The 27,817-nt window shown below is 49.1% G+C and overlaps 1 protein-coding gene across 3 annotated transcripts in view; it reads right to left on the reverse strand.

Moving 5' to 3' along the window:
- Positions 1 to 8,636: 8,636 nt before the first annotated feature.
- Positions 8,637 to 27,817, reverse strand: part of PLA2G4E (phospholipase A2 group IVE) — a 67,590-nt gene continuing 48,409 nt past the window's right edge. For all 3 annotated transcript variants that reach the window (XM_044918371.1, XM_021695616.1, XM_021695615.1), the window contains exons 5-20: positions 27,737 to 27,777; positions 25,478 to 25,520; positions 24,573 to 24,636; positions 23,598 to 23,758; positions 23,411 to 23,500; positions 23,002 to 23,039; positions 21,147 to 21,282; positions 19,741 to 19,877; positions 17,184 to 17,406; positions 15,122 to 15,236; positions 14,454 to 14,591; positions 13,997 to 14,104; positions 13,266 to 13,469; positions 12,242 to 12,408; positions 10,799 to 10,982; positions 8,637 to 10,382 (exon numbers count right to left, since the gene is read on the reverse strand). In XM_044918371.1, the coding sequence (XP_044774306.1) occupies positions 10,162 to 10,382; positions 10,799 to 10,982; positions 12,242 to 12,408; positions 13,266 to 13,469; positions 13,997 to 14,104; positions 14,454 to 14,591; positions 15,122 to 15,236; positions 17,184 to 17,406; positions 19,741 to 19,877; positions 21,147 to 21,282; positions 23,002 to 23,039; positions 23,411 to 23,500; positions 23,598 to 23,758; positions 24,573 to 24,636; positions 25,478 to 25,520; positions 27,737 to 27,777 (2,070 nt within the window). In that variant the 3' untranslated portion in view covers positions 8,637 to 10,161. The remainder of the gene's footprint in view (positions 10,383 to 10,798; positions 10,983 to 12,241; positions 12,409 to 13,265; positions 13,470 to 13,996; positions 14,105 to 14,453; positions 14,592 to 15,121; positions 15,237 to 17,183; positions 17,407 to 19,740; positions 19,878 to 21,146; positions 21,283 to 23,001; positions 23,040 to 23,410; positions 23,501 to 23,597; positions 23,759 to 24,572; positions 24,637 to 25,477; positions 25,521 to 27,736; positions 27,778 to 27,817) is intronic.

The raw sequence follows: 27,817 nt of genomic DNA on the forward strand, positions 1-27,817 counted from the left end.
GAGCTGCCCCAGCCGCTCTCGCCACCGCCCGAGCTGGCCCCGCCTCGTGCCGTCGCAGCCAATCTCCGGTCGTTACGTCACGGCAGCTCGTTCACTATTCAGAAGGCTCGCTCAAGTCCTTCCTCATTGGGCCGCTGCCAGGACGGGTGGTGACGTCAGTCAACGGAGAGGAGGTTCTTAATGAATTATTGATGACGGAGTCTCTCCGCGGGACTGGGCGGAGGAGAGGGTGTCTCCCGCGCCCCTTGGCGCAGACGGGTCACGGGAGGGGCCCCTTTAGGTCGCCGGAGCCGCACCTCTGGCCAGGTGGCGTCGGCTTCCGGGCAAAACTGAGCTGGCAAGAATGAGCCTCCGGAGACTGCTTAGTCTCCCAGGAAGTTTACTCCTTCCAGTCTTAATGATACTGGGGACAACAGTGCAGAAACTTGATAGGCACGTTATTATTTACCTTCATTTTATTAGTGAAGAGACCTTGACTCACAGACATACTGACAAGATTTGAATAAGGGGAAGGAGACTCCAATTTACTTGAGTAGATATTTCTCTTCACACTGCCTCCACTAAATTCTGGGATCGATTGAAAGCCTTTTGCCCTTATTTTTCTTTATTTGATTTAATGTAAAATTGAAGGTTTAATCATCATCCTCATTATTACAACCTAATTACCACATATGGACATGTAAAGAGTTATTATTACCTCCTAGCTCTCTCTTTTTCAGGTTAAAAGGACACATCTAAATTGAGACTGGGAGAAATAATCAGCCGTCACTTTTGGTGTTCTAGGTAACAGTTTGAGAATATTTCTCCGTTGTTTTAGAGCGTTTCTCAGGTGTGATCCATGGAGTCACCTGCAAAAGAATAACCTGGGATGCTTGTTAAAATGTGGATTTCCGGTCATCACCCCAGACACACTGAGTTAAAATACTGAGGAAGGATGGCTGAACAAGTGCTCTCAGGTGATTCTGACACACCCTAAATTTGGGGAAATAAATTACCCAACAGTACTTCTCTAACTTGATAGAAATGCAGATTCTGATTCAGGGGTGTGCATTTCTGACAAGCTCTCAGGTGTTTCCAATCTGTTTGTCTATGGACTATACTTGCAGGGCCAGGGCTGTGGTGAAGAGAGAACAGGAGTTGGCATCAAAAGACCTGGGTTTGAATCCTGACTACAGAAATTAATGGCTATTTGGCTTTAAATGCAATGAGCTGCCTCTCTGCCTCAGTTTCCTTGTTTGTAAAAATGGGAACTCCTCGGGAGTTGTTGTGTGGATCAAATATTTAGAGGAAGCTGTATGTAACTAAGGAAGTGAAAAGAAAGCCAAAGGAAAATGAACTTAGATATCTGCCTCATGTCAAAATAAAACAAAGATTAAAATGTAAAAACAAAATAAACACATAGAACTACTAGAAGAAGGTACAGGTGAAGATTTATAAAATTTTGGAAGGGAAAAGCTTTTCTGATCAAAACCAAAGACAAATTATGAAGGAAAAGGTTGACAGTTTTCTCAACAAAAAAGTAAAAGATTTAGTGTATTTTTAAAAATACAAACCCATGTAAACATACTCTTTACCATATGATCCAGAAATTGTACCCCTTGGTATTTACAAATAAGTTGAAAACTTATGTCTGCACAAAAACTGCACATGGATATTTATAGCAGCTTTATTCATAATTGCCAACCCTTGGAAACAACCAAGATGTCCTTCGCTAGATACACTTCACTATGGTACAACCAGCTGATAGAATATTGCTCAGTGCTAAAAAGAAACGAACTATCAAGTCAGGGAAAGACCGAGAGAAACCTTAAATCCATACTACTAAGTGAAAGAAGACACTGAAAAGGCTGCATACTGTATGATTTGACTATATGACATTCTGGAAAAGGCAAAACTATGGGGACAGTAAAAGGATCACTGATAGCCAGGGGTTAAGAAAGAGGGAAGGATGAATAAGAGGAGCAAGAAGACTTATAGAGTAGTGAAAATAATTCTGTATGATAATGTCATTATACATTTGTCCAAATTCATTGAACATATAACACCAAGAGTGAACCCTAATGTCAACTGTGGATTTTGGGTGATAATGATGTGTCATTGTAGACTAGATTCATTGATTGTAATGAATCAATTACACTCTGGTGCAGGATATTGCTGATATGGGATGTTGATAGTGGGAGGCTATGTATTGGGGAGGCAGGGGTACATGGAAACTCTCTGTATTTTATGCTCCATTTTGTTGTGAATCTAAGACTGCTCTAAAAAATTCTATTAAAAATAGCATATGTAAAAAATAAATCCATAAACAAAGGTAAAAGGCAAAAGACAAATTGGGAAAACTATTGACAGACATATATAATAAATATATTTAATTAAGGATATTAGAACTTTAAAAGCTACTGTAAAATTATTAAGAAAGAAATGATGCTCCATTAGAAAATGAGCAGAGGACATAGGCAACTAACAAGACAAATATAATTGACCAATAAACATTAAATGATGCTAACCTCCATTAATAATCAAAAAACATAAATTTAAAATAGATAACATTAAGAATGGCAGACTTATTTTTATAAGATAATGCCTAATGTTGACAAGAGTGTGGAAAAAGATACCATCTCATACATTGCTGGATATGGTATAAACTGGCACTTTAATGGAGCCCATACTTATCAAAAATCTTGAAAATACACATTCAAGACTTCTGCAACGTCATACTTAATGATGAAATAACTGAATGCTAAGATCAGGAACAAGGTAAAGATGTCTACTCTTATCACTTCTGTTTAATGTCATACTAGAGGTTCTAACCAGTACAATAAGAAAAAGAAAAGGTATCCATATTGGATAGGGATAAGTAAAATTGTCTTTATTTGCAGAAAATATGACCATCTATGTAGAAAATTCTATGGAACCTACAAAAAAGCTACTAGGATTAATAAGTGAGTTTAGTAAGGGTGCTGGATATAATACACACATATAAAAACCAGCTATGTCTTTATATACTAGAAATGAACAGTGGGACGGTGAAATAAAAAATCAATGTCACTTGTAATAATATCAAAAATATGAAATATTTAAGCATAAATCAGATAAAAAATGTACAAGGTCTAGGGGTGCCTGGGTGTCTCGGTTGCTTAAGCGTCCGACTCTTGATTTCGTCTCAGGTCATGATCCCAGGGTCCTGGGATCAAGCCCCGCATCGGGCTCGCTGCTCAGTGGGAGGCCTGCTTCTCCCTCTCCCTTTGCCTGCTGGTGTTCCCTCTCTGTCTGTCAAATAAATAAATAAAATTAAAAAAAAAAAAAGATTCTCTCTGCCCCTCCACCCTGCTCTTGTGTGTGCTCTCGCTTAAAAAAAAAAAAAAAAAGGACAAGCTCTATACACTGAGAACCACATAGTATTTCTGAGAGAAATAAAAAAGGCCTAAATAAATGGAGATATATACGATATACCATGTTTATGGATCAGAAGACTCAATGGGGTTTGTCACCCAACCAGGTGCCCCCGTTTGGCAATTTCTTAAAAAGTAAAGCATATACCTACCACATGATGCAGCAGGGGAAGAGCATAGGGAAGAATTACAAAGGGCATGAGTACAAAGGATTTGTTCATTACCTTGATTGTGGTGATAGTTGACAGTTGTATACATCTGCAGAAACTCATCAAATTGTGTACTTTAAATATGTGCGGTTTATCATGTGTCAATTATACCTTTATTAGTTGTTAGAAATGCTCATACTTCTAGACTCAGAAATTTTACCCTGAGGAAATAGTCATTGTAAAGCTTTATCTGAAGCATGTTTATCAGCATAACACTTATAATAGTGAAAAGCTGTGATTAGCTGTTCCCGCATGGAGGATTAGTTAGATAGATAATGGATTCCTATGCAGTCTCTGAAAATTGTGTCATATAAAAAGAATGTTAATGACCTGGGAAAATACTCAGAATATATTTTTAAGTGGAAAAAAGATTACAGGAGAGAATACATTCAATTACTATGGAAAACAGTATGGCAATCCCTTGAAAAATTAAAAATAGAACTACCATATGATCCAGTAATCCTACTTCTGGGTATATATCCAAAAACCTTGAAAGTAGGTTCTCTAAGAGATATTGCACATCCGTGTTCATAGCAGCACTATTCACAATAGCCAAGAGGTGGATGCCACCCAAGTTTCCATTGATGGATGAATGGATAAACAAAATGTGGTATATACTTACAATGAAATATTATTCAGACTTAAAAAGGAAGGAAGTCCTGTCATATGCCACTATCTACAAGAACCTTGAGAACATGATGCTAAGTGAAATAAACCAGTTACAAAAAGACAAATAGCATATGATTCCACTTCTATGAGGTATCTAAAGTAGTCACATTCATAGAAACAGAAAGTCAAATGGTGGTGACCAGGGACTGGAGGGAGCAGGAAATGGGGGAGTTTTCAGTAGCATAGAGTTTCAGTTTCGCAAAATGAAAAAATTCAGGAGATCACAACAATGTGATCATAGTTAACACTATTGGCCTATACACCTAAAAATGGTTAAGGTGGTAAATTTTATGTTATGTATATTTTACCACAATTTTTAAAAAAATGAATCTATAGGGTTTTTGTACTTTTGAAAAAAAATTTAAAGTAAGGAAGTGAAAACATGGGAAAGACAAACCCCAAAATAGTAATGATCTTTGAATTTTGGAATGATAAATGATCTTAGTTTCCTTCTTTATGTGCTTTAGCATTTTTCAGATTTTACACAATAATCATGTTCTTGTTTTATAATTGGAAAAAAATTTGAAGGAAGAAAAAAAGTTACTGCCTTTAATCTTTAAAACCAGTGAAAGTCCTGAAAGAGCCTGGAGCAAGAAGACACATCATAATGTCTTACTTTTCTCCCTTCTCTGTCTTCATACAACTGCAGCCCCTGCTTTCGTGTTCTTGATCCGTCCTTAGTGGGGCAGGAGAGTGATGGGCACTCCTTAGGATAATCATCTTGCATCCATTTGCAAGCTGGAATCCTCTTCTGGTTTTCCTTCTTCAGACTCAACAATCCCAGTTATAGTCACCTTTTCATCTGAATCGAATTGTTTTTTCAGGCTAAATCCTATTTCAGGTAGTTTTACAGAGAGTGCCATTAGTTACCTGGATTTTTGTTGGATTAAATAATTCATGAAATAAGTATTTTGATAGTAAGACTCAACTCTCTTTGCTATATGGAAATTTTAATTGTAATTCTTGTGGAAGGGTTTTTTTTCCTTCTTATTCTTGGTAATTTGATGTTCACAAGGTCTGCTTTATTTATTTATTTATTTATTTATTTATTTATTTATTTATTTATTTATTTGAGAGGGAGAGAGAGAGAGAGCGCGAGCTCCTGGGCATGAGCAATGTGGGGAGGGGCAGAGGGAGAGGGAGAGAGAGAATCTTAAGCAGGTTCCGCGCCCAACCTAGAGTCCGACATGGGGCTTTATCTCATGACCCTGAGATCATGACCTGAGCCGAAATCAAGAGTTGGACCCTTAACTGACTTCACCGCCCAGGCACCCCTCACAAGGTTAGCTGTAGATGGTATTCAGGGCTTGGTTCTACATGCATAACAAGTGCAGTGTCTTACTCTGATACTTTAAGTCCCAGAGTAGTTAAAGTCCTGAGAGACACATGCTAAAGAGATTAGAGGAGGTACTTTGGCCTGCAAAGAGCCCCCTTCATTCTCAGACACACCTCTCCTTTCTCTTTGCCACTCACCCAGGTCACTGCTGCCACTTGGAGATGTAGCTTATAGGACACGGCAGGTGGAGATGTCTGGGAGGTACTTGCAGTAAGACAGCCAGCTGCCTACACATGGTCTGTTTTTCAGCAACGGAACTCTCATTTTCAGCCAGGCGCATTGCCACCCAGGTAAAAACAAAATTTTCCTGTCTCTGTGCAATTAAGTGTGATCATAAGACCAAGGGCCGGTTGCTGATAGGTTACCTGAAGGATGTGTGGGAGTTGCAGGAAGTCTCCTTTAGAAAGAAAAGAGTTCAATCTTGCTCTCCCCTTCCTCTCTCTTGTAGTCTGGGATAGGGATACGATGGCTGGAGCTTCAGGGCCCATCCTGGACCATGAGGCCAAGGACTACACATGGGAAGGTAAATCAGAGCTGGGAGGGGCAGAATCCCTGATGAATCCTGGACATGCCATGCCCGCCTTGGATGACCTCCTTGTGGGCTTTCACATGAATGTTTTGAAGCCCCTATTTGTTAGGTCTCTGCTAGTGAGAGATGAAAGTAATTCCTAACACTGAGTTTGTTCCTAGAAATGGAATCTCCAGTAACAGAACCCAAAATGTGACATTTCCTTAGTGGAAGAGAGGTGAGGGTCAGCATTAAGGATTCAATTACTGCAGGCTGGGATTTAAAATATAGCCGCACGTATTTTTCGACATGCCTCTTATCGAGAGATGGGATCTTGGTCCTGTCCAGTTGAATCCAGGCTGGCTTGTGAGTGCTTCCGCCAACAGCATACTGTGGAAGTGATGTTCTGTGACTTCTGACACTCGGTCATAATACACTGTGCACCTGTCACCGAGTAACACTCGCTCTTGGAGCCCTGAGCTGCCATTTAAGAAGGTTGATGATCTTGAAACCACCATGCTGAGGAGGCCGCGTGAAGGTGCTCTGACAGTCAGTCAGACTGAGCTTGTCCTTTGGTCACCCAGGAACCAGATATGTGAAGGAAAGAGCCATCTCAGACCCTTCAGCTCCAGGTATTCCAGACCCCAGCCATCTGAGCCCTCCCCAGGCAGTTCAAGTCATTTCAGGGGAGGCCCCACCCATGAATAAGAGTTGTCCTTGCTGTGCCCTTTTTAAATTCCTGACCCATAGAATCTGTGGGCATAATCAAATGGTTGTTCTTTTATGCCTACATTTTGGGTTTTTTTGTTTTGTTTTGTTTTGTTTTTGTTTGTTTGCTCAACAATAGATAATTGGGACAACTGGTAATTCTCATTATCTTGTTAAGGTAAAAGTTTAGTTTTCTGTCACAGAAAAGAAGTTCAGAGGTAGGCAGACCAGGGCTAGATTGGTGTGTTCATTGTCAGCAGGAGTTCAGATCCCTTTATCCTCCCTGCTGTCTGGAATGTGGACACAATGGGTGGAGCTCCAGCAGCCATATTGGACCAGAAGGCAAACTTGAGGATGGCAGAAGCAAGAGCTGAAAGGAGCCTGGGTATCTGCTAAGAAATAGATAAATCAATTTCTTCTATCTTCTTTAAGACATTCTTAAGAATCAAAAGATCAAAAGTTTTTTGATCTTTTTGATTATGTAATGAAAAGTAATGCTAACTGGTATAGAATTTGAATACATGAAACAAGAACTTAGGAAACTGGCTTGGCTGGAGCTAAAGGTTTGAGAATTTTCAAAATAGAAGTGGTAGTTGAAGTCCTGGCTGTAGACGAGATTGCCTAAGGAGAGTACGGAGTGGGAAGAGAGGAGAGCTGAGGAGAGAACCTCAGGGAATACCAGCAGTTAATGGACAGCAGGAGAGGTGAGACCACAGGAAGGGCTGGAAAGTGGGAAGGAAACCAGGATGGATGGTGTCCAGCAAACCTGGACCCTTCCCTCTGGGGGAAGCCTAGTTGGCAGCCCCTAATGTGTTCCTCATGTGTACACGGCTAATACCAAACTTTCCCTTTGTTTTGCAAGCCTCTGTTTTGATGAAGCTCTTCTATGTGGGACGAGGAGGAAGCTCCTTGAAGTGTGGGGTCAACTGTTAATCATTTTTATTGTCCCAGTGCCTACCACAGTGACTGGCATACAGCGAGAAAGCAAGAAATATTTGCAGGCGGAACTGAGTTGAACTGCTGTTGGCAAGGAAGTGTGGGAAGGGAGGGTTTCAGGAAGGAGGGGTGGTCTGCGGTGCCAAATATCGAGAACAGTCAAGTAAGATAAGGCCTGTAAAGGGCTGGTGCCATTTGGCTTAGTGTATCTGGCAATCAGGACATTGGTGACCTTGGGGAGAAGTGTTTTCACGGGGACGTGGGGACAGAACACAGTGGTGTGTGAGAAGCCCAGGCAGGGGTGAGGGCAGGAGTCAGGCTGGTTTTGCAGCACCAGATAATGAATGAAGATGAGTCAACAGCATTTACCCACATGGCCATTTTATTCTGGGCTCAAATACTACAATGATTTTATAAGCCTCATTGTACACACTTTGATGAATCCAAGGCAGGGCTGTCTTTACTGTCCAGCAAACAGGTCTTACAGCATGGCTCACTCTAATTTAAGGAGAGCCTGTTTGTTGCAGATGGAGAGAAAAGATGTCAAAGTGGAGGCTGTTGGCTCCTCTGGCGTAGAGGACGGGCGGCATCCCAGGTCCGAATTATCTGGGTGGGGACCAGTTTTGCAGGTCCAGGAGCCCTGTTTACCAGTGGGTTAGGGGCACTGATGAATTCCTGCTTTCCAAGCTTATAGGAGAGTATGGCATAAATCCACACCACTGAAATTTTTTTTTTTTAAAGATTTTATTTATTTATTTGAGAGAGAGAATGAGATAGAGCATGAGAGGGGGGAGGGTCAGAGGGAGAAGCAGACTCCCTGCTGAGCAGGGAGCCCGATGCAGGACTCGATCCCGGGACTCCAGGATCATGACCTGAGCTGAAGGCAGTCGCTTAACCAACTGAGCCACCCAGGCGCCCCATACACCACTGAAATTTAATACGTGTAGCCTCATGGGGATGTGGGTGGTGCGCAGAGAGGAGGTGGGAATCTCCTTAAAATGCAGATTCTGATCCAGCAGACCTGGGGTGGGGCCTGAGCTTCTCTGCATGTCTAACCAGTCCCCCACCACACTTTGAGTAGCAAGGATGGATTTTGGAAGCCGATTTTTCTGGACTTTCGTTACTTGTCACCACTCATCATTTCCTAGCAACCCAAGGACTGCTTCAGGAGCATAGAGGCCGGGAAAGAGGGCCAAGTCTTCCAGGTTTGTTGGGCTTCATGCCTTTCTGGTCACATCTTCCATCGGCCTGGACATCTCCATGGCTCAGGTTACATATTTCTTTAGTCAAATTCCTAGTAGGCCTGGATACTTTGGGCTTCTCTGTGTCCCAGGGCTTTCCCAGTGATTTGTCTGCCAACCTTCTGCAAGGATGGATGGGCTTCTTCCTCAGGGCTAACCTACTCCTTCAAGGGTTGAGTCTTCCTTGTTGAGAGTCGCCTCGGGCCACGGTGTTTACATGATAAATAAGAGGAATCCCCTTTAGAATAAATAATCCTGTCTGGAAACCAGAGAAGAAGGTGAGAAGGGAACCGAGGAGTGCTCCTGGGACAGGCTGGCCGGCGAGTGCTGGCCTGATGCCTGACTCCGTTTCCCTGCTCAGACATCCCTGAGCTGCACCCCAGATTCTCGTTCCGAGAGCTTGAGCTGCAGACGCGGGCTTTGCTGGGCATGTCATTGGAGCTAGGTGCTCAGATGAGGCTGCCTGGTTGAGATCCCAGGGATCAGTGTTCCAGGGGCTCTGAGCGGCTGGAGAGGGACTGCTGAGACCCGCCCGTCACCTGTTTGGCTTTGTTGCTGAAGAGACCAGTTCTCTGTCTAGTGCTCGGTCTAGATCTTCTAGATCATCACACTATCTATGAATACCCTGATTCAAAACAACGAAAACCACAAAATATAATAGCCTATAAAAATAATGATTGCCTTAAGTTTAAAAAGGCGTTTTTTCCAGAGAACCCAGAGTACTCTTCAGGTCCTCCTCTTGTTTATTCCTGGAGGCCCTCTGTGCCAGGAGGCCGAGAGGAGTAGAATCGAGGGGGCTTTTAGCTCCAGCTCGCAGGCTGTTTCTGGGGAACTCATCTCTTCCGCAGGCCACGTTTTTATTCTCCATACTTGAGGCATGTGTGGGACCCTGTGGCTACTGGACCCCTTCCCTGCAGGGAAAGGTTTAAAAAAATTCCTGTGGGTTGAAAATCCCAACACATGCCCGTGTTATGTTCCTTTTGTTTCTTTCTCTATCTCCCTCAACTTCTTAAAATTTTTATTTTTTTGATAAAAAGCCCTGGTCAGCCTGCCTACGCCCCTTGCCAGAGAGCGGAGCCGGCTGAGCAGGCTGGTCAGCCCTGATGGGCTCCACGCCTCTGACCACAGAAGCAGACACAAGATCGGTGAGGCTCGCTGGGACTTAGGAGGGACACTCGCTCTTCAGGTGTTTCTTCTTCTCCACCGCCAGTCTCAAGGCCCAAAGGAGCTTGTCCTTGTTATTCAGGATGTTGTACTCAGAGAGCTTCACCAGCTTGTCAAAGGCGGCCTCTGTGTATGTCAGCTCCTTGGTAGCGTATGGAGTTTGGGGGCCATAAATGTCCACGTGGCCGTGTTCCAGCTCCTCGGGGCTTCGCTCCACACCTGGAGGCAGCAGAAGGACTTACTATACACAGAAGGTTGTAATGGCTTGTGTCTGTCTCTCTCCCCATGGCCTGTCCCAGCACACGTGGGCGCACACACACACATGCACATGCACACCTCCATGCTCCTCAGGGCAGGGATGCAGCTTGCCCATCTTAGGACCACCCTAGCAGGGCACAGAGCCAGGCACCTAGTGGGATGTCAATAAATGTTGAATGACTGAAAGAGTAGAGGATGACATTGCTGGCTCGTGCAGGGGTGGGGGGCTTTGCTTTCTTCCAAAGCCAAGGTTGGTTCAGACTAGAGCTAAGCTGGGCTTCCCTGTTAGTCAAGTCAGAAGACTGCACAAGTCCAAACATAGGAGCTCTCAGCCCAAGACCAGTGAGTGGTGGGAACCGAGTTCAGAGGCGGCTTACCTGGGGCCTTGTATTTCTGGAAGGAGTCGTTGATGAGTGGGAAGAAAAGGACGATGGGGCCATCTGGCTCCTGGGAGTTCTCCAGCAAGTAGCACTCCTTGAGGTTTTCCTCGTCCTCTTGCAGCTCGTATTTGGGGAAGGGGATGTTCTGCACGGTGCAGTACTCACAGGTTTGTTTCATGGGCTGGAAAAGAACAGGACACGTTGGAGGATTAGGAAGGGTGGGGGTGGGTAAGCAACATGGAGCTCTAGATCCAGCTTCCTGATTTCCCCAGCCAACAACTCAGGTCTCCAACTACTTTGCCTCTTTGTGCTATTTTCAGAACAAAGAGGCTGAGACAGTATGTTGGTGTGGGTCCAACTACAAGCTCCTTCTGAAGGTGGACAGAAGCCCTTTCAATGATGCTTCACCCAAACACAGACCTGGGTAGATGTGGGCAGCAGCAGGAGGGTGACTGGAGCTATGCACATCTGGCCATGTCCGGCCAGGCTCCTGGGGGATGCGCATGGCCTTTGGAACGGACAAAGGGCCACAAGGCTGGAAAGGACTCTGAAAGGGCATCTTTATAAACATGATGTAACAGAAAGAGCGGTGGACTGAGAATGTCAGAATCCCCTTACTTCTGCCCCCCGTTCCAAGCTCACTAGTAGTGTGATCTTGAGTGAGCCACTGACCCCTCTCTGTGCCTCAGTTTCCCAACCTATAACACAGGAATAATAGCAGTTGTGCCATCCACCTTGAAGAGCTGGTGTAAAGATCAAGAGAGAGCAGGTGTAGGAAAGCACGTTGTCACTCATTTATAAACTTGACTCCTTATAGTTGGTGTCATGCTTATCCTCTGTCTGTACGCCCCTTTCCTGGGCTTCAGGATAAGACTGTACTAAAGGAGACCAAAGAACAGTTTCTTCCCCTTAAAAGGCCAGAACTTTTCAAAGGTAAATAGAGAAAAATAAATAAAAAACCTCTGGTCCTGGCTTTTAATATAATCACATGGAGGGTCATATTTCCTGAGGAAAAAGGCAATGTGATTATTTTGAAAATAGGACATTATAAACTCTTGAAGTGGTATAAAACTTTAGAACTGACTGGACTCCATTAAGGTTATTTTTAAGAACTCCTTTTTTTTTTTTTTTGCAGCTGATGAATTGCCAAATACAGCAAATGGTCAGATAATAAAATTGCTGAAATAAAACTAGAATTCACTCCCTGGGTCTCTTTAAAGCCCACACTGCATGTGAGGGCCAGCCAGCTGCCCCCCGAGGCTTGGATGGCTAACCTCATGTCAGGTAGAGCCACCTGAGTTTCTCTGATGCTAAGTCTTGGGGCCTATGGGGAACGCATGTTCTTCCATTTCCCAGTTTCGTGAAGGCTCAGTATGTGGCCTGTCTCAGAAGAGGCACAGCGCTCCTGCTCAGGCAGGAGCCTTTCTTTGTCACACTCGCCTTTGTCTGGGACCCAGCACAGTAATTGAGGTGGATGATGAGGTCGACTTTTCTCTCGGGCCTAAGGAGGGGTGGGTAGCTGGAGTTGACGAAGAATGCGGTGTCCAACAGGCACAAGTGGCTCACAGACTCTGTCAGCTGGTTTGGGAAACCATCTAGCACCGTGTCTGAAAGCCAAGATTTCCAGTTACCATCACGCCCTGGTGCCCTGATCTCAGCGGATGGTCCCATTCTGTGGACAGAATGCCCTGCCTGGAGCTCCTTCCCCTGGGCCTGGGCTTTGGGCCCTCCCCCTTCCAGCCAGGACCCCCAGTGAGTCCCAGTGCCCCTTGGGGTGGGCTGATAAAGAATAGCATTATCTCGGTGTTGTAGCAAGTCTTTTATGGAACACACAGAGAAAAACCACTCTGACTCAGCCACAGAGCTTTGGGGTTGCGGGGGTATAAGACTATCTTATAAATTAGTGCACACCCTGGGCGCAGAGCCAGCTACGCTTTCTGCCCCAGACAGCTAGAATGAGGATTATTAGGCTAGGTCAAAGCAGCCATTTGCAGGCTGTGGCCAAGGAAAATACCAACGATGGGGGCGAGTCAATCTTCGAGCAGGGTGGGGAGGGGGCACTGAGTTGAAGCTACATGACCACAATTTAAGACCTGGCTCTGCCACTTACCATCTGGGGGTTCTTGAGCTGGGCCATCCCTACCCAACTCTTGGGGGCACCATTCACATTAAAAGGTGTCCCCAGAGCACAACGAGAAAAAGTCAGGGCCCACATTTCCCCAACAGGGTCCCAACTTCTACCTGCTGGGATTGTTGTACAGATTCAAGTAATTAAATACCAACACTGCTCCACCTACGTTCAGAACCTCACCAAACATGGAAGACGCCCTCGGGAGAGTCTGCCCCCCCCTTCCCCCCACCCCTACGAACATGGTCAGAGGAGCTTTGCCACCCTTTCTCCACGGCAGCCTCAACACGCACTTCCGCTTTATCCAGGCAGAGGCAGGCGGCCAGGGAGGGTTACCTCTCCACATGGAGAACTGGCTGTTCTGGAGGTAGTCGGTGTGCAGCTGCAGGCCCAACAGGAAGTTGTGGAACTGAGACACAAAGGCCCGGTGGGTGAGGATGCTGCGGAAAGTAGTGGAGAGCCACGACCCTGGGATCACCACTGTAGTGTCCAAGACGTTGGCATCACATTTGGGGATTTCGGGCAGGAGTGGCTCATCTTCTGCAGGGGAGAGGGAGGACGGAAGGCGGGTCACAAGAGCTGGGGTCCCCGGGTGGCCCAGGCGGAGCCTGCATGGTTACCCGGCACCCAGGGGTCAGCACTGTAAGTGCAGTTCACACCTTCTTTGCCTAGTTGTTAAGGCCCTGGCATTGGAGACTTAGAGACCAGGGACATGGTGGTGGAGAAGAGGGGTGATGACAGGTAAGGGGCGCGGGTCCCAGAGAGGACAGGGAATCTAGAAGCCCCCCTGTAACTGTGCTTGTGGATCCCTACCCTCTTAGCTCTCCTGGGCACTGTACCACTCTGCTGGCCCCTCCTCCACCCCCAGCCAGGCCCGGGCGGACCCCTGAGGCTTGTGCCGGAGACTTGATCACCCTCCCCTCCAGGCAGGGACGACCCCACCCTAGCTGCTTTCTGAACCACAGAGATGACGTTGAAACATGAGGCAGGTGGACTGGGCCTTGCTTTGTGATCCACCCCTCCCCCGCATCACCCAACCAAGAGGGGAAGCCAGCGGGGTCACCCACCGATGTCGTGCACTCTCTCCCTGGTCCATCTGTGGAAAAACTCCTCCGAGCTTTGGGACAGATTCCAGGCATCAAGCAAGTTTAGGGAGAAGATGCTGCTCCACAAGCCTAGGGGGCAGGGCCAGCTGTGAGCACCTCTGCCCCAGAGCCCCCAGCCACCCAAACATTGACTGCTTCTACCTTGGCCTTGATGTTCCCTCCCAGCCGGGCTGCTCAGGGGGTGAGACAGACTTTGATTCCCCTCCCCCGACAGGGCAGCGGGCCCCCCATGACAGATGAGGGCATGCTGGCAAATGCAGGAGGGTCGCATGCTCCAGGGATAACCCAAACCAGCACCAGCACCCAGGACAAGATCCTGGGGGAACGGAGCAGGCCTCCCTGTCACTCCTCTAATTCAGAGGGGGGCCTGCCCAGCATGGGGCGGGGTGCCCATGGGCCTCCCTGGGTCAGGAGTCACCTAGCATGTAGCACATCCGTGACTCTGGGATCCTCTTCATCAGCCGCCCCATGAAGAACTCGGAGCCGAAGAGCTCGGTGGGGATGAAGGCCCCGTACTTCTGCAGGCCCACCTCGTAGGGGGAGAACTCACACCACTCTGCCCAGGAAGCAGCAGGGCGGGGTGTCAGTCTCCAGCCTGGACCGTCCAACCCTCCCTCCTCAGGGCTCCTACAAGTCCGGGGCCTTGGGGGACCTGTGACAGGGAGGCCGCAGTCCCCCCACGGGGCACAAGGGGGCGCCCACGACTGGTTTCTGTTGGCCAGGCAAACCAGCTTTGCCACCTGCATGGTTCATTTGCTCCACCAAACTGGGTAAACAGAGACCACAACCGACCTTGAAGCAGGGCAGGTTTCGAGAGTCCCTCATTCTGTCACTCCTCTAATTCAAAGGGGGGCCTGCCCTCCTAGAACCCCTTCCCTTCATAACTTTATTACCCCGTCCCATCAAACGTCTGCTCCTAGAAAAGCCACAAGCCCCCACCAGCCTGATCTAGCCACACAGAAGGGGTAGCAAAGTCGAGACGGAGGGAGGCCAAGGTATGTGGTGGGTTGTGCATGTGCTGGGGCGCTGGGTACCTTTGCCTGCCGAGAAGGGACACCCTTATAAATTTCTAGCCACCAGTGTTACCTCTGAAATCCTGGTTGCTTACATCATCCTTGACATTGATGGTGAGGTAGATGGGCAGGGGGTTCTGGCCCTCACACAGAGCAGCACGCTGATCTGACAGTTTGGATTCATCGCTCTGTGGGGAAATGAAATGGTGAAGGAGCAGAGGCAGTCTGGAGACAGTGCAGAATAAGGGGGACGGTCTGGACCTGCAACAGGCCTTTCCCCAATTCCTGAGCCCACCCGGCAGCTCTGCAGGTCCCAGCCGACACCAGTCAATGTACCCACACAATGTCGCTCGTCCCTGGGCTAGTCACCATCCCAGACGTATGGACGGGAGCGGGACTGAATCTACAGCTTAGGGCTGTCCCTCAGAGTCCCAGGATTCTCCTCACGTCTCAAGGACCAGGGAAAGAGAAGGTAGGGGTGGAAAAGGCCACCACTGTCCCTCTTCATCCCCATCATCTTCCACCTGATGTACCCTGGAGCAGGTCCATTTTTCTTATGTGCTTTGCATGTTAGGCTCCCTCATAAAATTTGTTTGGGAGGGGGAAAAAGCTGCTTGTAAGAAAATTTAAACAAAAGGCTTGGAAATGGTGCACCAGCTGTCAGCCAAGGTCCCTCTGAGTCCCCAGAGCATGGTGCTGCCAAATCAGAGGGGAGCCTGCAGACCATCCAGGGCCACAAGCCACCTCCCGAAATGAATCAGCCAGTATAGCCAGGCCAGTTGGGGGGTTAGAGGCCCACGCTCTGACCCTAGGCTCTGAGCAGCTGCCTGCTGGCTGCCCATCCCTGGTTATTCAACTGTGTGAAGGCCCCGACCTTGTGTGGGCTGCTAAACACACTTGTGGGACAGACAACTCTTAGGCTTCCCTTGAAAGGCAAGCAGGGTGCCTAACATAATGGCCCAGGGATCTGGGCACTGCAGAGCTGAGTCCTGGAAGTAGAGAGAAAACTATAGACTCAGAGAAGAACCCAGTCCATACTCACTGTCAAGGGGGCCCAAGGGAAAGAGGCTCCTGCCCTGGCCAGAGTGGAACAGCAGAGACCTCCTAATTTCAATCCTACACTTGCTCCCTGGGAACCTTGGCTCCTCCTCATACCAAACCCCAGGCAACACTCAGATGTCTGTTGTCAAAAGCCTGGGTGCTTTCCTCTCATCACACGGAGCACTAAGTATTGCTAGAAATATTAACTACCACTCATTGATGTAGTTCCCATTTAAGGAATAGCACAAAGCAGGACCCAGATTTAAATCCTATCCTGCCTGAATCCAAAGGCCAACGCCCTCAGTCTCTGCCTGCCCTGCTTCATCATAAGCACAGATTAGATGGTGGGTTATCAAGAGGGGGAGGGTGGTGGCTCCATCAAAAGCTGTGAGTGCCTCAGTTCTGAATTGCCATTGCCTAGCACAGTTTCTGACGTGCAGGAGGTACTTAATTTTTTTGAATGAAAAAAAAATGAAGGAATGAATGCACTTTGAAGATGAGGTTCAGGTCATGCTTCATTTTAGGGATGACCTGCATTTAGACCAGCACATGACTGAGAGCAGCAGGGATCCTGAGGCAGGCCCATTTATGCCCATGGCGGGCACCAAACTCCTCTGACGGACAGTTTGTTTAGAGGATTCTCCAAGGGCCTTGCTGAACCTTCCAGACCAGCCGTCTAGGATGCTTCCACCCAGCCCTTCTTCCCTCTCTCCTCCACTTGGGGTCAGACTTGTATCACAGTCTGATGCCTCTCCAGCCTCCCCCAGCTCCCTCCCTGTGTTCTCCCCTGGTGTCTTGGCATGGCTCTCAGAGGACATGCTGCCGCTCGGCAGGACTGCTCCTAAGCCATCCCCACCACAAGGGTCTCAGTCATACACGAAAGGCATGTGGGAAGACAATTCCACCATCTTTCTCCATCATGCACTCAGGCACCTCATGCTTCCTACTGTCCACAGATGAATCTGCAGGTCTAAGCTAACTTCCTTCTCATGAGAAGTAAGTCCAGAACCACACCCCCCTTCTTCCCAGCCATGAAGAAAGAAGCTGGTCATCAGACAGGGCAGGTTGGACCTCGGAAGAAGCTGAGCACCTACCTCATCCCCCAGACAGGCCTCAATCAGCAGGCCCCAGAAATCTGTAAAGGTGACCTTGTAGCCTTCCTGACTGCGCTGCCGAAGCTCCTCCTGGAATTTGGAGAGCTGGTCTGGGAACAGGGCAGGCATCTTGTCTTTGACCACGTGCCTCCGTGCCTCAAATATGGCAGGCTCTAGGTTTTTGGAGGACCAGTTAGGGTCACGGTACAAGGTAGCCATGGTCCTGGAGAGAGAGACACATACATGGAGATAGAACTGAGCCAGTCCAGGTCCGATCAACACTGGACCCTGGCCAGAGAGAAGATGGACAGATCGTGGGAGACCCTAACTCACCAGGAAAGGAGCCTGGAGGAAAGGGGTGAACGTTATTATTCATAGTCACAATGGCCACATGTGCCAGGTATAGCATGTTGCTTGAGAGTGAGGATTCTGGGGACGCCTGGGTGGCGCAGTCGGTTAAGCGCCTGCCTTCGGCTCAGGTCATGATCCCGGGATCCTGGGATCGAGCCCCGCATCGGGCTCCCTGCTTAACAGGGAGTATGATTCCCCCTCTCTCTCTGCCCCTCCCCCCGCTCGTGTTCTCTCTCTCAAATAAATAAATAAAATCTAAAAAAAGAAAAAGAAAAAAGAGTGAGGATTCTGGACCCAGATCTTCCTGGGTTCAAAACCAGACTCTACCACTCACTAGCTGTCTAATCTTGGGCAAGTTATCTAACTGCTCTTCACATCAGTTTCCCCATCTGTGGGAATGGAGAGAATTATTACTATACCTACCTCAAAGAGTTATTGTGAAGATTACACGAGTTAATGCAATTTAAAGTGGTTCGAACAGTGGCCAGCACAAAGTATGTGCTGGGTTGTGGGGCTGTGAGGACAACACTGGAACCCAGGCTTGGCTGATTCCAGATCCTGGACTCGTTCCACTCTGCCACATTCATTCCCATAATTATGATGCTGGCTAAAGATTTATTTCCCCTGCTTCTGCTGAACTTATATGGGGCAGTGGGAAGGAGTAAAACAAAGACGGAGACCCCTCTAGCCCCGGGTCTCTTCTTGGCCTGGACCCAGCCTTTCTGTCGAGGTCAGGACAGCACCCTGAAACCCTGTGCCCTAGGTGACCTTGTCTGCAGCGTCACTGTTGTCTAAACAGTGGCCTCTTCCTTCACAGGGCTGTTCCTGGTCTGGGAAGGTGGGGGTTGGTCAAGAGATTTCATGGACAAAAAGCACGCTGCTCTCCATAAGATTCACTCTTATTTTTATATGTTTAAAGAGCTTTCAAAACCATTAGAAATGATTGATTTTATGGGTGTTATGCACAAACAATGAATCATGGAACACTACATCTAAAACTAATGATGTAATGTATGGGGATTAACATAAGAATAAAAAAAAAAGAAAAGAAAAGAAATGATTGATTTTAAAAGGATACTTCCCAGTGCTTTCCCAGGCCAGGAGACCCTTCCCTTCCCCCCACTTCCCCCTAAGTTCCTCCCAGTCTCCTGCTCAGAAGGATGCAGGCGCCCCTTGGCCCTGATGGAAGCAGGTTTTATCTCCTTAGTGTACCACCCATGGGCCATGCCAGTAAACGTCAGCTGTCCTTCTGTCCCATCTGGGCTGAAGCCTCGGAGTTCCTGATGCACCAGCAGCCCTTGGCCTTTCTAGGGAAAGTTCACATCCACTGCTCAGATGAAAGTTACCTAGAGCTCCTCCTGGATGAGGGGCCAGCTTGGGACCTCGGGGGCTCAGAGGCCCCAGTCCCTGACAGAAGAAGATGCAGCCCCTCGTGGTCAAGGGTCCCCTGCCAGGGCTGTGTTATGACCTCGGTGGGTGTCTTCCACCATAAAAATACTAAAAATTATGTTTTATGATTGTTGTATAAAAACAAATATAATAATGTTATATTTGTCCTCAGGCGAGAAGTTCTTTTTTTTTTTTCCTGATCTTAAAAGAAGGTAAAACATTTTTCTGGGCTTCTACAAGCAGTGTGGGCCCTAGGCACGGTGGCTCCTGTGGAGAAGTCGACCTCACACTGGCCTCATGTTGTGGAGGGGGGGGATTGGCTCGCTGTCCTTGCTCACCAGCAGAGAGTGAGGGAGCCCCCAGGGCAGAGAGAGGGGCAAGGCAAGGATGGGGGTGCGCTGGGGTGGGGGCAGCTAGAGCAGCTGGGCCGGCTCCGCGCAGCCTCAGAGAGCTGGCACGCTTGGAGAGGGCACCTGCATCTTCCCGGCAGGATGGGTCAGTGGCGGGAGTGGTTCATGCGTCCTAGCCACTGTGTTTCTGGGTCCCTGCTGCAGCCCCAGGACACCCAGTACTGGGAGAGCCTCACACAACGACCCCATGGGGTCAGTGCTATTGTCAGACCCATTTTACAGATTCAGAAACTGAGACTCAGAGAAGTGAAGCTGCTGCCCAAAGTCACACAGCTGTAAGGGGTAGAGCTGCCCAGGTTTTGTGAGTCACCCTACCTGGGGGTGGGGAGAGCTTCACCAGAGACCCTCAGCTAGCCTGTTTAGTGCTTGCTCTGGGCTCCACAGGGCAGTGGCAGCCAGCTCCTTACCAGGTGGCCCCAGACAGGCCAGTGATGTAGCTGGCACAGTTCAGGATGTTCAGCTTCTGCAGCCCCAGCAGGTGGCCATACATGGCGGTCATGGATCTTGTTCCACCCCCGGTGGCCATGATGGCTATCAGCGGTACCTGGGAGCATACAGAGGCAGACTATTGGGGCGGTGCGGGGTAGGAGAAGACACAGACTGACAGACGGAAGCTTAGAAAGAACAGTGGAGGAGGGAGAACTGGCTACAGACAGCAGAGAGCGAGGCACTGAGTGACCTGAAAACTGCCTTTCATAGAGTGATGGGCCACCTGGTAGGTCTAGAATTAGATCTTCGCTCCAAACCCAATAGTTGGTGAGGGTAAGCGGCTCCAAAGCTTCACACAGCTTGCTCAATCAGAACGTTGTGGCTGGAAGAATTCTTTGCACTGTTAGTCTAGCCCTCAGTTAACAGATGATGACACTGGGGTCCAGCGGGCCGAGGGACTTGCTCGAGAACCCAGCTAGTGTGAGATTCCCTACTGGTTCCTTCTGTGCAAGGATATGATATTAGGGCACCAGACCCAGACCTGGCACATGAGAGGTGCTCGGTATATATTGTATGTACAACAACAGGAATCACTGCTCCTACTTGATGTGGGAAGGAGCAGGGTTGTCACCTCTGGATTTACATAGGTCAAAGATGCCCTTGGTGTTTTCCCCTAAAGATGGGAAAGTGGGGAGGGCGATCCTTGCCAAGATGTACTCTCTTTATTTGAGCAGGGACGGTAAGATCCTTCTGTCTGCTAAAGCCCCATCAGAGCCCTCCTCGGGCACCAGGTCTCCATCCTCTTGCACTTGGAGGGTGACCTGCTGCCTGGGAGGTGTGGACCTCAGTCCCTAGCAGGGAGGTGACAAAGGGCTCTAATAAAGGCACACCTTCTGCCCCGTGGGAAGAAGCTGGCCCTGTGAGGGAAGCTGCTTCTCTGTAGTTTCCAGCTGCTGTTTTTTTCTGGGGGGGTTATGTATGTGTGCTATTTGGGGAGAAGAGAGAATTGCAGAACAAAGGGCCCAGGGCCTTTTGAGTGGAGGTGGTAGAGCTTCAGATGTTTTCCTGGCTGGGGAGAAGAGGCCGTTGTGTCTCTGTATAAGTAAGACTTCATTAGTCACCTCGGGACCTGTTGGTGCATGGGGAGGAGCAGCCAAGGCCCCTTCCTTGCTCTCTCTACTTTGCCCTCCCCGCCCTTCCCCTTGCAAACACACAACTGAATCACATCCAGCACAGCCCTCAGCTGGGCACCCAGGAAAGGCAGTGGCGAGGCCACCCTGGGGCAGAGAAGGGCTTGGGGGCGGCTGGCAGGGTGCGTTGTGGGCAGGACAAGCTCGGCTCAGAGAGGGATGAAGCCCCGGCCGGCAGGCCTCTGCTTACCCACCTCATCCGCAGACAGGTCCTCCTCCAGCTGCAACACCTGTTGCAGGGCCTTTGCCACCACCACCTTCCGCTTCTGCAGGAACTCCTGCTCGGCAGGGCACAGGTTGAAGCCCAGCCGCACATCCAGCGTCTGAGGGCTACGGGGACAGAGGACCTTGATAAGCGAGCCTGTAGACTTTACCACGATGAAGACATGACTTTAGGGTCAGTGGGTCATAGGCTTGAAGACTGGTTCTGCCATATACCATTTCTGTGACTTGGGGTCTCTGTTTCTCATCTGTAAAATGGGGCTAATCTGGCTTACCTCCCAGCACTATCTTGAGCACTTAATGAGACTGACAAACAGAAAGCCCCTAAAGCCTCAGCTGACACACTCTGAGCAGGTCCTCGACAAAATCGGGGAACTCATCAAACCCTCCACATCCTCAGCCCGATCTGGGAAATCCAGGAAGGCTGCCCCAGGTATCTTCTACAACCTGAGGCTAGACATGGGTGACAAGGAGCCCTGGGATCATTTTGGCCAATCCCTTTGGACCAGGCTTTACAGTAAGGGGCTTTCCTGTGGAGTTCACATTCTTTGGTAAGTTCTCCCTGCTCCTGGAGTAAATACTCCTTCTGTGCGTTTGTGCAACTGACAAAACCCCTTCATATTCCTGATGTCACCCTCTCATCCGTACAGGTCTGCAAGGCAGGTGGGGCGGAGCTGCCATAGCATGTCCAACACTTGCCTTCTTTTTTACCGCATCCCTGCCCTGGACAATTCCAGGCTCCTGGCCTGGCAGTCAAGACCCTAGCTGCTCTGTGCAACCTCACCATTTGCTACTTCTTGGAGGGGCCCATAGGCTTTCAGATTCTGGAAGCAGTCCCAGTTCTGAGCCTTTGTGCAGCCCTTGCCTTCACCAGAAGCTTCCTCCCTCTGCCTACTCACATCCCTGGTGTCCTCCCAGGCTCAGTTTTCCGGGGACTCTGGGTGAATGGGCATTGACAATTTCTGACCTGAGTCTTACTTAGTGGCCTGAGTCACCAACCAGATCACATGTCCTTGAAAGCAGAGCCTGGGAGCTCTGCCATCATGCTTCCTCCATGCTGAGCACAGGCCTAAGACACAACTGTGAGGAAATAACTCTTTCCTTGGCCTCAACAAAAAATAAATAATAAAACAACAGTAATAACAACACTGGTTGACAGTTGCTGAGTGTTCCTCTTGTCAGATCACTGATTTTCAGCAAGGGTGCCAAGACAATTCAGAGGGGAAAGAATAGTCTTTCCCACAAATGGTGTTGGGACAACCCGATATCCACATGCAAAAGAATGAAGCTGGATCCCTATTTCACACTGTATATACAAATTAACTCAAAATCTGTCACAGACCTAAATGTGAGAGCTAAGACCATAAAAACTCTTAGAAGAAAACAGGGGAGTAAATCTTCATGACCTTGGATTAGGCAATAGTTTCTGAAATATGACACCAAAAATATAGGTGACAAAAGAAAAAATATGCATGCACCGGACTTCACCAAATTTCAAAATGCCTTTGCTTCCAAGGACATTGCCAAGAATATAAAAAGACAACCTCCAGATTAAGAGAAAATATTTGCAGATCATATATCTGACAAGGGACTTGTATTCAGAGTATAAAAAGAACTCTTACAACTTAGCAATAAGAGGCAAGTAACCCACTTTAAAAATGGACAAAGGATTTGAATAGACATTTCTCCAAAAAGATATAAAAATGGTCAGTAAGCCCATGAAAAGATGCTCAACATCATCAGCCATCAGGGAAATAGAAATCAAAACCACATTTCACTTCCTAGGTTGAGTAAATCAGAGGGACAGACAGAAGGAGGGTACTTTACCAGGGTGTAGACTTCATATGTAATTCACAGTTCTCACCCTGGGAAGGGAAAGATGAACAGCCTTTCAGGGATGACAATTTAGAGCCAAGTGGTCCCAAGCGAAGGAGCGGCGTCTCGCCACATGGTCCACCCTGACTTGACTCAGCACACACATGTGCACACGCATATGCACACGCACACACGCTACCCTCCTTCCCTCTCCTGGATTCCCTCTATGATCCTCAGCTCAGCCTCTACACACCCTCTTTGGCTCCACAGCGCAGCCTGCAGTCTCCTCCCCCACAACACTCCTCTGTCCTGCCTGAGAGACCGCCCCCCCTCCCCCCCTCCCGCATTCCCTCCCCTCCTGCTCTCCCCCTCTCCCTCCCACAGGAGCTTCGGGCCGCGCTGCTACTCAGGGGCCCCTTACCACGGGCAGGGTCACCGTCTGGCCATCGGGGAGGCAGTCAAGGGGCTGGCGGACAGGGCTGGTCTTCCTCTGTGCACAGCAACAGCAAAGCTGGAAGGATGGGAGGGTTCTGTGAGGGGGTGAGGGGCTCCTCTGGCAGCCCCACCTGCACCGGTCCCCCGCACCCCCCACCGCCACTGTCTCGTACCCCATGGCCCCACGGGCTCTTGGGCACGTCCACGTGCAGGCAGGGCTGGAAGTACTCGGGGTAGTGGAAGCAGGCTGGGTTTGCGCAGCAGGGCTCCAGGCAGCATGAAACGTGTTGGGTGTGCTCGAAGGACTCCTTCACTGTCACCAGGAGGTCCTTCACTGAAAGAGGGGACAAGAAGCCTGAGCCCCTAGAAGCCTCTCACTTCTCTGCCACAACTTGGGCCAGGAGAAAGCTGATGAGCTGGCAGAACCTGGGACAGGGATTTAGAAGCATCTAGGGCACTGGTTAACATGTAGGTCCGGGCAGGGCCCAGGAATCTGCATTTAATGAGGCTGTGTATGATGCGGACAGACGAGGTCCCCAGCAAGCCCTGAGATGCTGAGTCCTCTGGACAGGTCCTCCTAGATTCTGCTTCTTCAGGAGGTGCCCTGCACTGAAAACGGGCCCTCACCATACCACCAGTTTGGGGGTGCGGCTTCTTCCCCCTCCCTCTCCCATGTCCGCACAGCCATGCTGCTCTCCTGAGATGGGATGGGGCAGTGAACGGAAGCTTCTTGTAACTGTGGGTCTCTTAGGTCCCTGCCAGCCATAAGATGCTGGGACCTTCCACGAGGAAGGGGCACAGCTAGAGGGGCCGTGGGTGCTGTCAGTGCCCACCTGTCCTGGGGCTGACCAGTGCACCAGACCAGGGGTGCAGCCCCGACCCGTGTGGGCAGAGCGGGCCATGCTGTGTCACTGACCCCGGCCCAGGGCGCTCGTCAGGCCTGAAAGGTTCTGAGGGTCCCATGGGTGCCTGGAAGTGTATGTCCCTACAGAGCAGGGGGGAGGCCAGGGGTTCATGGCCTCTGAGGGTGAGGTGATCCTGAGGAGCCCCGGCCAAGCTCAGCCGGGACTGAGCCCAGGGCAGCTGTGGGAAGAAACACTGACCACCACGCCTGTCTCCCCAGCAGCAGAAGAGGTCAAAGGACTCACTTTTCCTGCTCTTCTTCCGCCTCTGGCATTCTGCATGAACCTCCAGGCGGGAGACTTGCCGAGACTGAAACAAAGGAAGGGAGGGTCAGTCTGAGCACCATCTGCCCCCTCCCTCTGCCAGGCCAAATGGAGGAGATGAACCAGGGGATAAATTCAGCGCTAGTCGGATTTGGGGCTGACTCCAGGGAACAATGGTGTGCTGACCACCCAGTCAAGACTTGTCATCTCATTAAGAGATGGAGTACTTGAAAATGAAGCAGTCCTGAAAAATCTAGGCTATATGGTCACCATTTACTAGGGGTCATGTTCTCAGCTACAGGTCAGGGATGGAAGCTGCACGATTTGGTCCAAAATAAAAAGAGGGAGCTTTCCACTGTGAGCTTTGGAAGTGAGAACTTCCAGCAAGATAGTCTTCTAAAAGTCAGATTCTTTTACCACAACCTCCTAAAGACTGATTTCTGGGGGAGAGATCTCGAATCCTGAGGCTTTAGATGCTGAAGTGTCTGTACCAACAGCTGAATTATGAAAATCTTTTAAAACACCGAGCTTATGCTTGTAGAGGAATTGGAGCTGGGGGGTGGGGAAGGGGACAGAGGCTGAATATGGGAGGAGGCTGCTTGCAAGTAGGTGCTTTTATTGGGGAGATTCCCAAGGAGAGGGTTTACCCTTGTGGGATATGGGATGCTGGGCCAGGGGATGGATGCCCCAGCTCCCGCCTCCCCAGCAGGGGCCCGGCCCCTGCCCCATCTGCCCAAGCCCCGTTGGCCTGCTTTAGTTAGTCTGACTCCTGGCAGGCTCTAGGACAAGGGCTTAGGTGGGCCGTATTCTCCCCACAGTTCTGTTCCCCTGGGAGCGGCAGCCACGTGTGGCCTCCGGAGCTACAGGAACCTGGAAGGACAAATTACCACGAGCACGCCATTGGTGATGAGCATCTCAGGTGGAGAGGGACTGGAAAACAAAGTGAAAACTCCTGGTCAGTTATATCATTCTTGCTTGATTTCTCAAGAGGTGTTAAAGAACCTGGATAGGGTCAATAATGAGATAGCAGAGCCTCCTTGATCCTTATCAAAAATAGTGGCTTAAGAAATCTTAGATCACAGGGCACCTAGGTGGCTCAGGTGGTTAAGCATCTATCTGCCTTTGGCTCAGGCCATGATCTCAGTGTCCTGGGATCAAGCCCCGCATGAGGGCTTCCTGCTTGGCAGGGAGTCTGCTTCTCCCTCTCCCTCTGCCCCACCCCACAGCTCACTCGTTCTCTCTCTCTCAAGTGAATAAATACAATATTAAAAAAAAAAAAAGCAACCTTAGATCTGTGGATTGTCAAGGAGAAAAGTGGCATACATTTTAAATAGAATAGGAAAAAAATAAATGTATAGGTTGGAAAGAAGAGAAGAGTTCCTTTTTTATTTTTCTTTTTAAAGATTTTATTTATTTATTTGATAGAGAGAGAGAGAGAGAGAGTACAAACAGGGGGAGTGGCAGGGAGAGGGAGAAGCAGGTTCCCGCTGAGCAGAGAGCCTGACGTGGGACTTGAACCCAGGACCCTGGGATCATGACATGAGCCAAAGGCAGGCACTTAACCAACTGAGCCACCCAGCTGCCCCTCCCCACCTTTTAAAGGGTTAACTATGCTTTATGCTCAACCAGATGCATAAGTTGTGCTTTATGCACAACTGTAAGGAACTATGAGGATAAACAGCAGGAAAAGGCCCGAGCCTGCCACCTGCAGCAGATGTAAAGAGTTCTGGTGGCAGAAATGACCCATTCTCCTTTCTGGGCTTTATTTAATTCATGCATTAAACAAACAGTTCTGACCCAGCCGGAGAGGGGCCTGGTGCATATGAAATGTCTTCATGTTATAAAGTCAAGAATATAAGTCTCCAAGGTTACAATTAGCCTATGGGAGTCTACAGCTTCCCTTGCCAAAATTAGGCCCAAGATGATTGTGCCTCCAGATCAACTCTGACTACCAATTTCGACATGTTTCATTTTGCAAGCTACAAGGACTTTTCCCCCAAGTCTTACCGAGTCAAGAATTGGAGGAGAGAGCCCAGATGTTCTTCAATGAGAGACAAAGTTGATTTTAATTTGTTAAGCAGCTGTTGTGGGTAAATGAGGCAGCCCAAAGAATTCCAAGTGCCCCTAGGTAGAGGACTCTCTCAGAGTGGAGTTTGACAAGCTCTTGTTCTAACTCCTGCCTCTCACCCTCTGCATTTTCCCGGACTGATCCTAAGTCCAGGGGCTCAGCCCTATCAGGGCTACCAGGGAGGAGTTGGCTGCCCAATCACAAGGCACACTAGTATCCTGAGCAGGCTTCTCCCTTCTCTCCCCTTCTCTCTTTGTCCTCTTCTCCTTCCTATCCTCCAGCTCTGGGGCCCAGTTCTACTTGAGTGCCCAGCATACTCGTATCTCCAGGACCCTGGGTCATTTTCCTAGTTGAAAATGATGAGAAATAACCCCACGTGTTGGACCTGAGCATCTCCTTGATGTGGTTCTAGAGTTGGCTGCAGAGGGGGACAGGCTGCTTCAGGCCAGAGTTTGGGGGAGGTTTTTTTTTTTTTTTAAAGATTTTATTTATTTATTTGAGACAGAGAGAGAGAGAGCGCGCACATGAGCAAGGGGGAGGGGCTGAGGGAGAGGGAGGAGCAGACTCCCTGCTGAGCAGGAAGCCAGACTCAGGGCTCGTGGGGCTTGAACCCAGGACTCCAAGATCATGAACTGAGCCAAAGGCAGACAAGTAACCAACTGAGTCAGCCAGGTGCCCCTGGGGCAGTTTGTTTGAACAGTTCAGGGCCAAGGAGGAAACCCCCTGGTCCTGACCTCTTTCTCAGCCTGGCCTCTCCAAGGCCCCATCACCATGTGGCAGGAATTCTTCTCAGAGGCCACTCTCAGGAATGCAAGGGAGCTGAGGCAGGCAATTTGGCCAGAGTTCTAGATCTCTGAAGCAAAACTGACGTCAGTAGAACAGGATGAGTAGGGCTGGGGCCCAGGCACCTACAGTATTTAGAAGCTCCCAAGTGACTCTGAGGCGCAGTGTGGGGTGCCAGGGGTGAGAGTGGGAGAGGCGAGGGCAGCAAAAAGGCAGACCAGGCTCTGAAATGCCTGCTCGGAGCCACTTGGGAGTCAGGACCATGGCGGGGTCCTAGGGGGCTGGGCCTACTCACCTCTCCTCCAGCAGGAACTCTACCTCCAGCTCTTCCATGCCCTGGCAAGGGGGTAAAGGGAAAGCAGCTGTGACCTGGGGC

The sequence above is a fragment of the Neomonachus schauinslandi genome, chromosome 9 (assembly GCF_002201575.2).
Source record: "Neomonachus schauinslandi chromosome 9, ASM220157v2, whole genome shotgun sequence".
Taxonomy (NCBI): domain Eukaryota; kingdom Metazoa; phylum Chordata; class Mammalia; order Carnivora; family Phocidae; genus Neomonachus; species Neomonachus schauinslandi.